This window comes from Melitaea cinxia, chromosome 24, assembly GCF_905220565.1.
Source record: "Melitaea cinxia chromosome 24, ilMelCinx1.1, whole genome shotgun sequence".
Taxonomy (NCBI): domain Eukaryota; kingdom Metazoa; phylum Arthropoda; class Insecta; order Lepidoptera; family Nymphalidae; genus Melitaea; species Melitaea cinxia.
Window position 1 is genome coordinate 1,282,382 of NC_059417.1, and position 12,863 is coordinate 1,295,244.

The following is a 12,863-nucleotide window of genomic DNA, read 5'->3' on the forward strand; positions in this document are numbered from 1 at the left end:
TACGCAAACACACATTATATTCAAACAAATGCTAAAACGTATACATATATGTACATATTCAAGACAAAAAAAAGTGTTAAAGAGGTCGTTAACACGGAACAAGAAGATAATTTCATAGGTGTGAAACACGTATCTCATTTTTTATATTTCATTATTTTAATATTATAATGATAAATGAGCAATAGGTATTATTTGACTGTGACTTTTGTACGTTTGACATTTTGTAAGATACATACGTAGTACATATCTACTTTCCCAGTCCAGCTACTTCAGATTTCGAGCGGGATATTTTTTACTATTTTGTTATTTCACTTGGTTTCACAAAAACTTAAACTCTTTCCTATTTACAAAATACTACCTATCCTATTCTATCCTATTCTATTCCTATTCTTTCCTATTCCTACAAAATACTTAAGTTCTTAGAAAAGAAAGTTATTTTCTGTTAAATATATACAGTTAAATTATGTTCGATGTATTTTTTTTTTGTAATTCGTCTTAAATTCGCAAGAAATAAAAGGTTTATTTATTTATTTATTTATTTATTTATTTTGTACTATGACCTACCTTAATAAGACATTTATTGTTTAAATTACGGCTAGTTCCAATTTTCTTGCTATCTCTATCTTATATATAAACTTTCGTCTCACAATGTTAGTTAACATACTCCTCCGAAACGGCTGTACCGATTTTTATGCAATTTTGTGTGCATAACGGGTAGGCTGATTCTCAAGCCAACGTCTATTTTTCATACCCCTAAGTTATAAGGGGGGGATTGAGGGGGTTAATAACATATATGGCAAAATACCATTTGTGAGGTCAGAATGAATTCTATGATTTCGTTCACCACGTGTTTAAAAAATATTGTATCGCAACATCCGAGATTAGTCAATAAAAAAAAGTTATTATCTTATTCATTAAAAAGTAAACAATAGTACCTTATACCGCCAGCCTACCGCTGGTTTTGAAATACACAGGCCGAAGACGGGCAGCAGCGTCTTCGGTGCAACAAAGCTAGCCCTGCGGTCACTAACCCGCCTGCCCAGGCGTGGTGACTATGGGCAAAACACATGAGTTTGCGCCATTTTTGGCGTGAACTTGTGGAGGCCTATGTCCTGTAGTGGACTGCAAAAGGCTGCTGTGATGATGATAATGTGATGAATAGTAATTGAGCATCTTTTTACCAGTAGTAGCATGTAATATACAATGGTACGTTGCGATTGCTGGCTCGAGTCGCCCTCTGTACTGTATATAATATATTCTTTTTGCTTCCTAGATGTAGAATTTTGTATGCGAATCGTATCAAAAGCTACTGCTAGTAGGCAAAGCCAGATATAAATAGATTATTGAAAACGGTCGTTAAACTACAGTATGTTTAAACTGTAAGCATTACGTACCTAAACTACAACAGGCGCAAGATTTATTTAAAACTTAAATTCATTGCGTTCAGTGTATTTACAAAGATTCACACACAAACTACGGATGTTCCACTTCAAGACAAGTACCTACGTAATATTTATTACATGAAGCTATCAAACTTGTTATGACATGCATGACATTTGTATTTATTGTGACACTGGCGGTAATTTGTGAGAAGTGAGCAGTATGGCGTTACACGCGTGCTTTGTAAACACTTTTTATGACTTTCTAAATTAAACACTATTATTTCCTCATAGCTAAACAGTATTGTTTATTTTATTATTGAGTGTAGTTTCGGGTTTTTATTTGTCAATAAAAAAATTTCTTTCAAATATTTTTTCCTTTAAATTATATATTTCTAATAATACCAGAATACAATCCAGGAATAGTCACAGATAAAAAATTGTAATTACATAGTTTTTAAAAATAAAAAAAAGAGTAAGTTCTCAATACGATTATATTTTTATGTGTGTTCACATAAGATTTTACTGGGTGTAGTGATTTTGATGACTTTTTGTATTCAGTATTTTTTTAGGTATTAATAATGCGCATTTAATTGACCCCAACTACGTTGATGACGTTTTCATTTTATTAATTGTCTATGGAAATATCTTAAAGACGTTTTTTCTTTGTGGTTCAAGAACAAATACAATTATTTTAGATAATTTCTTTATAAAAGAAGATTACAAGTGAAATTGTAAACGACTCTATGCGTATGTTCAGGTGACCTTAACTTCACCAGTGTCTGTATTAAGACTTAAAGGTCACCTCTCTCAACATAAGTATGTTAAATGATGTAGAAATATAAAATGAAATCAACGAATTCGTACGAAATTTCAGAAGGAAGTTCAAACAGGTTGACGGGAAACATGAACAAGTAAAATTTACACTAATTTTGTTTATTTACTTTTTTTTTTCTTTTATATTATAAAGGTGAGTTACGGTAAGTAAACAAGTACGGTCCGCCGCTGTAAATAGACGCCGAAGACTATGGAAGTCTGCAACACCAGAAGCATTACAAGCGCGTTGCTGACTCTAACCCCTTACCCTCCCTCGAGCTCATGCTTTCCCACTACGGGTACACGACACTTTCTAAAAGTTTTATTATTATGTAAGGTTGGGGTACTTCCCTTTTGGGGTTTCTTCCTTTAATTGTAAGCATTATATATCCTACTGTGTCCTACCTTAATACATTGCTATAGATTTCTGACACAATGCATATAATAAATAAACTTTTCATATTGAACAACTTGAAAAACAAGGATACTTAGTTCAAGTCAAAAGAAGAAATTAATGCCCAAAACACGAATCGACATGTCAAAGGAAGTATTAGTAGGTCTTCTTCAGAAAAGAAATCGATTATAAATACTACTAAAATAATTTTGTACGTTTAAAACATACCTTTCAGCTTTTTAAAATATTAAAAAAACTAAATAAATTTCTATTTTTTATTTTTATTTTAAACTACTGTTTTGATATCTGTAACACTAAGAAAATAATCACGCAAAAAAGGCGCACCAAGACGTCGAGTTGCGGAAAAGAGCCCGTGAACAACAACAAAACTAAGAAAATAAGCTAAAAAAATTAAAATTTAATAAATTACCTAAAGACCGCATAAAATTATCATTCCAGCTAATAAACCTACTTATATCTTTAATAAATAAAAGAAGATTAATTTACTTACAGAAAAATATTTATGTATCTATTTAGTGTGAGAAATAATTTATATTATTTCTGCTCACTAAATCACTGTTAAATAAGGTAGCAGATTAAGCTGCAAATTTTCTGTTTGATCATTAATTATATGCAATAAAAATCAACGCTAAAAAAAAACAAAAATACAGTACGCGTCGAATAGGTAGAAGTTTAAGTCTAACATTACGGATAAAAAGTCTTTGGAAGCATTAAATACCTCCCAGCTGGGCGCCAGTATTGTTTTGGTTGGTTCGGATAGACTACTAACGAAATAGCACCATGACGCTATAGTAACACTATAATAAGGTCATAGCAAAAGTTGATATTATATTTTTTACTATATTTTACTTTTTAACCGACTTCCAAAAAAGGAGGAGGTTCTCAATTCGACTGTATTTTTTTTATTATTATTATTATTTTTTTTTTTTTTTATGTATGTTACATCAGAACTTTTGACTCGGTGGAGCGATTTCGACAAATTTTCTTTTAATCGAAAGGTGGTGTGTGCCAATTGGTCCCATTTAAATTTATTTGAGATCTAACAACTACTTTTCGAGCTATATCTAATAATGCGTTTTTACTTGACGCTTTTTTCGTCGACCTACGTTGTATTATACCGCATAACTTTCTACTGGATGTACGGATTTTGATAATTCTTTTTTTGTTGGAAAGGAGATATCCCAAGTTTAGTACCATGATAAGAAAACCAGGATCTGATGGTGGGATCCTCGAGAAATAGAGGGAATTTCTTGAAAATCCGCAATAACTTTTTACTAGGTGTACCGATTTTGATAATTCTTTTTTTGTTGGAAAGAAGATATCCCAAGTTTAGTACCATGATAGGGAAACCAGGATCTGATGATGGGATCCCAGAGAAATCGAGGGAACTTCTTGAAAATCCGCAATAACTTTTTATTAGGTTTACCGATTTTAATGATTTTTAATTTAATCGAAAGCCGAAGTTTATCATGTGATTACATTTAAATTTCATCGAGGTCTGATAACAACTTTTTGAGTAATCTTTGATAATGCGTTGTTACTTGACTTTTTTTTCGTCGATCTACGTTGTATTACTCGTCGATGTAATTGAAGTCGGTTTTTTTTTCGTTTGCGAGCGAACACAATTATTTTGTACTTCTACTCATCCATTTCTATAGCAAAGGTCATTTCAAGTGTACCACATATCAGGAAATGTCCAAAAATTTATAAATGTTAATGCTTACCAGTGCTGGTGAGTCCAACGGGCCAGCAGTATTAGATCTGGTTCTTCGCCTGTCAACCTCTGCGTCCGACAGACGATCGCTTTCTCTCTCCGATGAGTTATATCGTCTTCTCTCTTCGCGGTGCTCTTTGTATCTCCTTTCTTCTTTTTTGTTTTTTTCAAACCTTAAAGGAATTTGAGTGATTCATAAATGAATAAATAAATAAATACACGCCTCACAATTAACGGCCCGCTTTAGTATGTTTTCCTGCGTCGAGTTTCCGGAAACACACATAATACACACATGCACAAACGCCCAGACCACGACTAATACAAACGCATACCATGTGCGGGGATCGAACCCGCTACCACCAGCGCTCGGTCACAATCCAGTGCTGTGACCGTTCCGCTAACTACATATTAAAAGTATTGTAATCACATTTTTTCTACATAAAGAGATAAATTTCTACATTAGGTATAAATCAAAATGTACAAACCAATAAACACACACTGAAGAGGCTATTAAAAGTCTTAATAAATATTCTTATACGTACTGTCTTACATTAAATACAGAGGTCAGACATATCACTTGAAATAAACGCTTAAATTTACTAGGACGTAAGACTCTTATTTTAATAATCGTGTAGGATGGATTTAGAGTGTACAAATTCGACAAAGTTGCAGGTATGTTTCTGATTTGTCTACATTTTACATTATTATTTATAGAAATTGAGAAGTCCTTGCTTGATCCAAATTACATATGATTAAATTCATTGATTTGTAAACAAACAACCTATCAATAATAATGAAATCAGTTTCAAAGACTGTCGGTAGCATCTTACCTGCTCTCAAAGTCAGAATCCCTGTACTTATCTTCTCTTCTCTTTTCCACGCTCTCTCGGCGATCAGGACTCCTATATCTATCTATGTCTTCCCTTGAACGTCTATACTTTCTTTCTTCTTTAGGATCATCCCTTTTTCTTACATCTAGATCACTAGGTTCAGGATCTGTGTATCTGTGAAAATATACTATTTACTTACAAATAATATTAAAACAAACGGTGACAAATGTCTGAATACTAAACTTAAAAATAAACCTAATACCACCGATGGCGCCTCGGTTACCACACGAAGCAATCTTTGATCTGTTTATTACAATTGTGATTTTTTTTTCGTGCCTCAGAGAACACGTAAATTTCAAGTACCCACCGTATAACAGAGTACGTAATTTATAGTCTCCGGTAGTTATCGTAAAGTTCTGATAATCAACGTATCTCTTAATAGAGTAGAGGAACGACGTGGCGGACTGAGCTTGTAGGTATGTAAAATAACAAAATATTTTAGTCCAGCTTAGTTTAGTAGGTTGACTTCAAAGAAATATAATATGAGTATTTAAGTAATTTATAAAATTACCTTCTGTATTCAGGGTCATCTTTGGCAAGATGTTCAGGGCTCTTGAGCACCCGGGTGCGAGTTTTAGGCTGGACTACTTCTTTCTCTTTCTTGCTCTTCTTAGAAGAGTCGCGGGAGAACAGTTGTTTCATCTTGAAAATCATTCAAAACATTAGAAAATTTAATCAACAATTAACTATTTGTCAACGATAAGTACATTTTTAAGTAAAAATCTTACCTTTTCAAGTCCAGAAAGCTTCTTAGTTGCTTTCGGAGGCTTCGCACTGACTTTGTCATCGTATCTACTCGGACTTTTTTCGTAACGATGCGTTTTAGGATCTAAAAGCGAACCGTCGTCAGCGCTTCTGTCCCTTGGAATGTACTCCTTTCTATTTTCACCTTTGTAGTCCTTGTAGTTAGCCAAATAATCTCCATTGGCGTATATTTGTTCACTAGGGTAATTGTCTTCAGTATGTTGACGTTCACTAGCCAAAAATAGAGATGTATTTCGAACATCTTCATCACTTTCGTGACGCCTGTGTCTAGATCTGTGAATTTCACCGCTCGAGTTGTGACGAAAATCATTTTCGATACCAGAATCGACAAGACGACTGTCGAAATCAAATCGACGTGGTGACATTTGTTCGCGATAATAATCCCTGCTATCACCTGAATCGTGACGACGTACACTAGCATGGTTATCGAAATCTTTGTCCTTGCTTTTCACACGCCGTAATGAATTATGGTAGGTTTCGTGCTTTGTGTTGTATCCAAGGTTTGCGTAATCATCCTCCCGTTCCTGCGCTATTTCAGGATTAGAAGCGTAATGTCCCTTCCGCTTGCCGAACCAATCCTCTTTGCCTTTATATTTCTGACCGGTATGAAGAAGATCGTGACTAGACGTAAAATGTTTCTTAACTTTGTATTTCTTCTCTTTATATTCATCTGGCGAGGCTATCGGTTTACCAGGATTAGACTCTAAGCTAGGCGGCTCATATTCTGGTTCTGGTGGGAATATTTTCCTTTCGTCTTTATATCTTGATGGACCTAAGGTATTAATGAATTCACGGCGATCTATTTCATCTTTTGATGCCTTATGGTATGTTCGGGATTCCGTGTTATATTTTATTTTGTTATCAGAATCATACTTATAATCTTCTGTAATTGTACTTTCGATTCCGTCTCTTTCCAGTGTATGACGGTAATATTTCACAGTATCATTTACATACTTCTCGGTTTGCTTCATACGTTTTTCTGCTTCATAAATAGGATCAGTTTCGGCAAGATATTTTGAAATAGGTTCATTGAAATTAATCTTTTCACGTTCAAATCTCCTAGCATTTAGACGCGATTCTAGAAGCTCTCGTCTGTGGCTCAGTTCGTTAAAGTCTAAGTCAACTTTTGTATCAGGTTCAAATGTCTTTTTTTTCGTATCCATTCCATCGGCTCTACCTCTGAAATCATCAACAGGTCTGTGTTTGTCTGACTGAAAGGGACTTTCAGTATAACCATTTGCATAAGTAGGTTCAATGTCTTCAAAACTCATGAGTTTGTATTCCCTAAACCGTGGTCTTATTGGCGATTCCTTTATATTAAATCCTTCATTCAAGTTATAACTTGTTTCATTATTTTTGTAGTTGTAATCGCCAATGCGTTCAGTGGAATATTTATGTCTTTCTTCATATCCAAGTCCTTCATCCTCGTCTGAAAAATTTGCATATTTATCTCTGGTCGAGAATGTTTTATGCATTGTTTGCTTAGGAAAGTGAGGACGTAAATCGTTATTATCACGTATAACTTGTGCATAAATAACTCCCTTATCTGTCATTTTATTAACAGGCGTTGGAATTCTGTCTGGGCTTGTATTTCTAACGAATAGATTCGGATCTGGACTTGCGCTTGGTTTTGTATATGAAAATGGTTGATTTATATTAGTACCGCTTGTTGGTGAGATTAAATGGGATTTAGGAGGTGGCGAATGTTGGTCTTCCTTAAGTATTCGCACAATATGATCCACCGTATGACCCCTCGTTAGTGGCGGCTTTTCAGGCGGTTGCTGGCTACTATGTTTCATCTCCTTATCACCATAAACGTTTTCTTCAATTTTTCGAATACTCTCTTTAATTTTATCTTTGATCTCAATGGGATTTTCTTTTAGCACAGAAGAATCAATTTCATCAACAAGAATTGTCTTCTTAGCATCTACTTTACGTTTTGGTGTTTCAGATATTGGGGGTGATTGTTCCTTTTCTAATGATTTTCCTCTTTTAGTCCTACTTGGCGGTTTAGGCTCGTTTTTTTCTGGTGTCTTAATTCGCGGAGGTTTTTCTATAGGATTAACCTTTTTACTATCAATCGAAATCGGTTCATCCGACTTATTACTTTCTTTCTCAGAGAGTTTATCCCTCTGAAGTAAGTCTAAAGGTGATGTCTTGTTAAAATAATCTTCTCTTGGAGAACTTTCAATTATAGGAGACAGTTGAATCTTTTTATTACGCAGTGACTTTAGAAATTCTTCCGTTTCACTTCCAGATCTTTTACGTATTGGTTTATTTTTACTAAGATTTGTGTTAGATTTTAGATCGGACACGTCACTTTTGCTTCTTTTAACAATTACCGTGGGTTTTGTTGTTACTACCACTGGCGCATCCGGGCTTTTTGTCCTCTGAGCTCTTCTAAACAAAGTAGAAAGTGATGTTCTTTCTTTTTTCCTCTTAGGAGCTACATCACTAGTAGATCTTCCGAGTGGAGTTTTGGAATTATCTTCTGGTGAACCTCCGTCGTCACTATTCCTTCGTTCTGTTTTAACTTCTTTTAATTTTCGTCTGTGTGGGAGGGAGAAGAATTTCTCCGGTGGATGATCGGCTGTGCAGGTGACGCTTTGCGCTTGTGCAATGACTTTGTTAGCTTCTTCGATTAGTTCTTTTTCGGATAAGTGGGTAAATGGTTCTTTTCGTATCGTTGGAGGCTGGTCCGAGGCACCCCGCTCTCGCGGTTTACCTGAAATTAAATAAAGACATTACACATTTTCTTCTAACGATATTTTATTTTTTGTTGAGTGAAGGAATTAAAACCTGTCTGTGTATTTGTGAGTGATGATGATGTATAGCTAAGGTATTTTTTTGTGTAGCCATGTTTAAGAATCGGAAATGAGTAAACAAGTCTCACAACAAAAACCATTTCATCATCTCACAAACCAACACAGGAAACAATCAGATTTAATCACTTGCTTGTAACATACAAAATGGATTATCAAATGTCAAAAATACTTTTTTTATGATACACACTAAGCAAATTTTTTAAAATAAATTTGTGTAGGAAGATAGCTTACTTAGTAATCGACAAATAATGTCGTTGTAATTATGTAAAAAAGTAAAAATAAGTTTTATATAATATTAAATACCACTCTATGAATGTAAGAAATAAATAAAAAAAGTTAAGTGATTTTAGTTTGCGAATATATTTCTATTAACATTAGAAGAGGATCGAAATATGGATGATTACTTGATAAGCCCTCAAGAGCACGAACAAAAATGACGGCTAAAATAATTACTTTAATAATAACAGAAATAACTTTATTACAACTTTATAGATCTTGTGTAATATCATAAATGAAGTGTCTAACCAATAAAAATTTGATTGAAATAATTTAATGTGTTAAAAGATATAATTTTAAATTGAAAGTGAGTCATTAATCGTTTATAGGTTATACACTCTAATAGACGTACACGCGATAAATTTATTTGAAGATAACAAACTAATTTCTGTTTTAAGTGGTTTTTATATAAAATTTCAAATTTACGACTTCAAACAAATTTTAGGTAAATTAGACATGTTTTTTTTTTCTTGTTTTAATTATTTATTGAATCCATAAATGTGTAGGTACATAGTTTGGACTTGTTAATGACTTGTAATATCAGTAATCTACTAAAATAATAAAGCCGACAAGTTTGTGTGTTCATATGCGCTAATCTCAGAACTGTTACGAAGTTTGGCAGGTTAAGAAATTGTAAAGTATTTGGTCCAAATAAAGAATTTATTATTATTATTATTCGGTCGCGGATTCGATTCCCGCTCGGAGTGGATATTTGTGTTTATACAAATATTTATTTCCAGTCTGGTTGTTGGTCCTTGTGGGTCTCCCCATCGTGCCTCGGAGAGCACGTTAAGCTGTCGGTCCCGTTGTTACCATGTATACCTGATAGCGATCGTTACTCATAATAGAGAATATATCCGCCAACCCGCATTTGAGCACCGTGGTGGATTAAGCTCTGATCCTTCACTCACACGGGGAAGAAGGCCTATATGGGAGGGGGGGGTAGGTTTGGCAACGCGCTTGCAATGCTTCTGGTATTGGTGTTACTGCCGACGTGTATAAGCTACGGTAATCGCTTACCATCAGGTGGGCGAGACACTTGTTTGTCGACCTAGTTATATAAAAAAAATACAAGTATATATCATCATTTTTTTTTTGTACTAAATTTTGCACTCTTCCTATAGGAAAGCTTTCTAAAAAAACTCTTCCTATAGGGGAGCCTTTGCTCGTCAAAAGTATACTTTTGACGAGCAAAGGCTGCTAGGAAGAGTTAGCAATAAATTATAATTATAAGTATATAAATTAAAATTATAATTAATAGCCTGTTGCAAATGATACAAGTTAATTTTTTTGAATTTTATTTATTGTTCATCATCATAATCATCATTTCAGCCTATTGCAGTCCACTGGTGGACATAGTTAGATACTATGGCTGGCGTAGGCGTCACAAGTTCGCGCCAAAAATAGCGCGAACTTATGTGTGTTGCCCATAGTCACTACGCTGGGCAGGCGGGTTGGTGACCGCAGGGCTAGCTTTGTCCCACCAAAGACGCTGCTGCACGTCTTCGGCCTGTGTATTTCAAAGCCAGCAGTTGGATGGTTATCCCGCCCTTGGTCGGCTTTATAAGTTCCAAGGTGGTATTGGAAATGTCGTCAACCAGAAACCTGGCGCCTGCAACGTCGCCGAAAATATCGGGGTTTTTAAAGTAAAACTTTTTTACGTACGCTCGGCTTGGGGAGTAAGCTGGTGAATGCGTGCCGAGAGCGTTACGAAAAATGTTATCGGACGAGTCGAAGGGAAGTTTTGAGGGAGATATGAGTTAGTGAAGATAGAAAGAGAGAGAGTTACGTTTCGTATTTTGCTTAGCGGCAATTAGGGGGTTTTACTTCAGTCGTGTAGTCTAAAGCACTCGTTTTTTAACCGACTTCCAAAAAAGGAGGAGGTTCTCAATTCGACTGTATTTTTTTTTTTTTTTTTTATGTATGTTACATCAGAACTTTTGACTGGGTGGAGCGATTTCGACAAATTTCTTTTTAATCGAAAGGTGGTGTGTGTCATTTGGTCCCATTTAAATTTATTTGAGATCTAACAAGCACTTTTCGAGTTATATCTAATAATGCGTTTTTACTTGACGCTTTTTTCGTCGACCTACGTTGTATTATACCGCATAACTTTCTACTGGATGTACCGATTTTGATAATTCTTTTTTTGTTGGAAAGGAGATATCCCAAATTTAGTATCATGATAAGGAAACCAGGATCTGATGATGGGATCCCAGAGAAATCGAGGGAAACTCTTGAAAATCCGCAATAACTTTTTACTGGGTGTACCGATTTTAATAATTCTTTTTTTGTTGGAAAGAAGATATCCCTAGTTTAGTACCATGATAAGAAAACCTGGATCTGATGATGGGATCTCAGAGAAATCGAGAGAAACTCTCGAAAATCTACAATTACTTTTTACTGTGTATACCGATTTTGATAATTTTTAATTTAATCAAAAGCTGATGTTTATAATGTGGTCACATTTAAATTTTATCGAGATCTGATAACTACTTTTTGAGTAATCTTTGATAACGCGTAGTTACGTAACTATTTTTTCGTCGATCTACGCTGTATTACTCGTCGATGTAATTGAAGTCGGTTTTTTTTCGTTTGCGAGCAAACACAATTATTAAATAGCTATTGCGGTACGTCCCGTACAATCAATAGTGCTCACAGTGACCGTAAGTTATATTAAATTAATACGGTCCAGATCGAGGCTATGAATGCGACATTTTGACACAGCCTGAATTTCCATCTCTAATTTTTCCCAATAGTTTAGTCTTGGTCTATTATTTATAACATAATTATTAAAAAATTAAAAGAGTTTACGTGCGCTAAGTACGTAATAGTGGACTTGTAAGAGCAACGTATTTTGTCGTTAACACAATGTCGTCAGCTGTGCGTCAGGTAATTCGATCACGCTTATTTTTAGCTCTGACTTTCGGCAAAAACAGCTTTTCGGCGAGTTTTTTGACTTATCTCCGTCTACGGTTTTAGGGATCTGTCGTCGCTTTAAAAATAATTTGGCAACGGCGAATTTATTAAACATCGTTTCATAATTATCGTAGTAAATCAAATGATTATAATTACGAAATCGGATAAGTGTATATATATATAGATGTTTTTTAAAAATGGTATACACAAATTACATTACATTTTCTTTATTTATACCATTTTACGAGCAGAATATAATAATGTTATTTTCCTAAATAAATTTTCGGTGTTTTCCGCTGTATGTATTCTCGGATATAATATGTTAACTCATTACGAGTACTCCAATGTAATCAAAACAAATGAATAACAGATGAAATGGAATTTTGTGATTAAAAAGGAAAATATATCCAAAATTCTTATCTGCTCGATACTCGTACGTCAAAAAGATTTATCAGTAACTGATTAAACAGATCTTTAGTCAATGTTTGTGATAGTCTCGGTTTTAGATCCCCGTCGTTTCAACTACGACGGTAAGGGTCAAAATCTAAATCAAAAATAGCTTATATTCAAATAGGTTTCAAAAGCATCTTCAAATCACCGTGTTACAACGTAAAATTTTAAGTATCGTTAAAAGTGAAGCTACCACTGATTGAAAATAATATATTCCGCAGAGAAGAATCGGCAAGAAACACACAGTATTCTTTAAGAAAAATCCATGTCAATGAGTTCCATACACCCTAAAATAAAACCGTATGGTGTCGTAGGACACCAGATTGGAACGAATTTCCTTATATAAAATATTAATTTCAAGTTCTATTCGAGGCTTAAACAAAATAATTATTTATACATTTTATTATGATTTTT

At 34.4% G+C, this 12,863-nt stretch overlaps 1 protein-coding gene across 2 annotated transcripts in view; it reads right to left on the reverse strand.

Moving 5' to 3' along the window:
• The window catches only part of LOC123665630, a 104,232-nt gene that overhangs the window by 12,444 nt on the left and 78,925 nt on the right, over nucleotides 1-12,863 (reverse strand). For both annotated transcript variants that reach the window (XM_045599905.1, XM_045599906.1), the window contains 4 exons: nucleotides 5,943-8,704; nucleotides 5,726-5,856; nucleotides 5,155-5,328; nucleotides 4,335-4,497 (listed from right to left, as the gene is read on the reverse strand). In XM_045599905.1, the coding sequence (XP_045455861.1) occupies nucleotides 4,335-4,497; nucleotides 5,155-5,328; nucleotides 5,726-5,856; nucleotides 5,943-8,704 (3,230 nt within the window). The remainder of the gene's footprint in view (nucleotides 1-4,334; nucleotides 4,498-5,154; nucleotides 5,329-5,725; nucleotides 5,857-5,942; nucleotides 8,705-12,863) is intronic.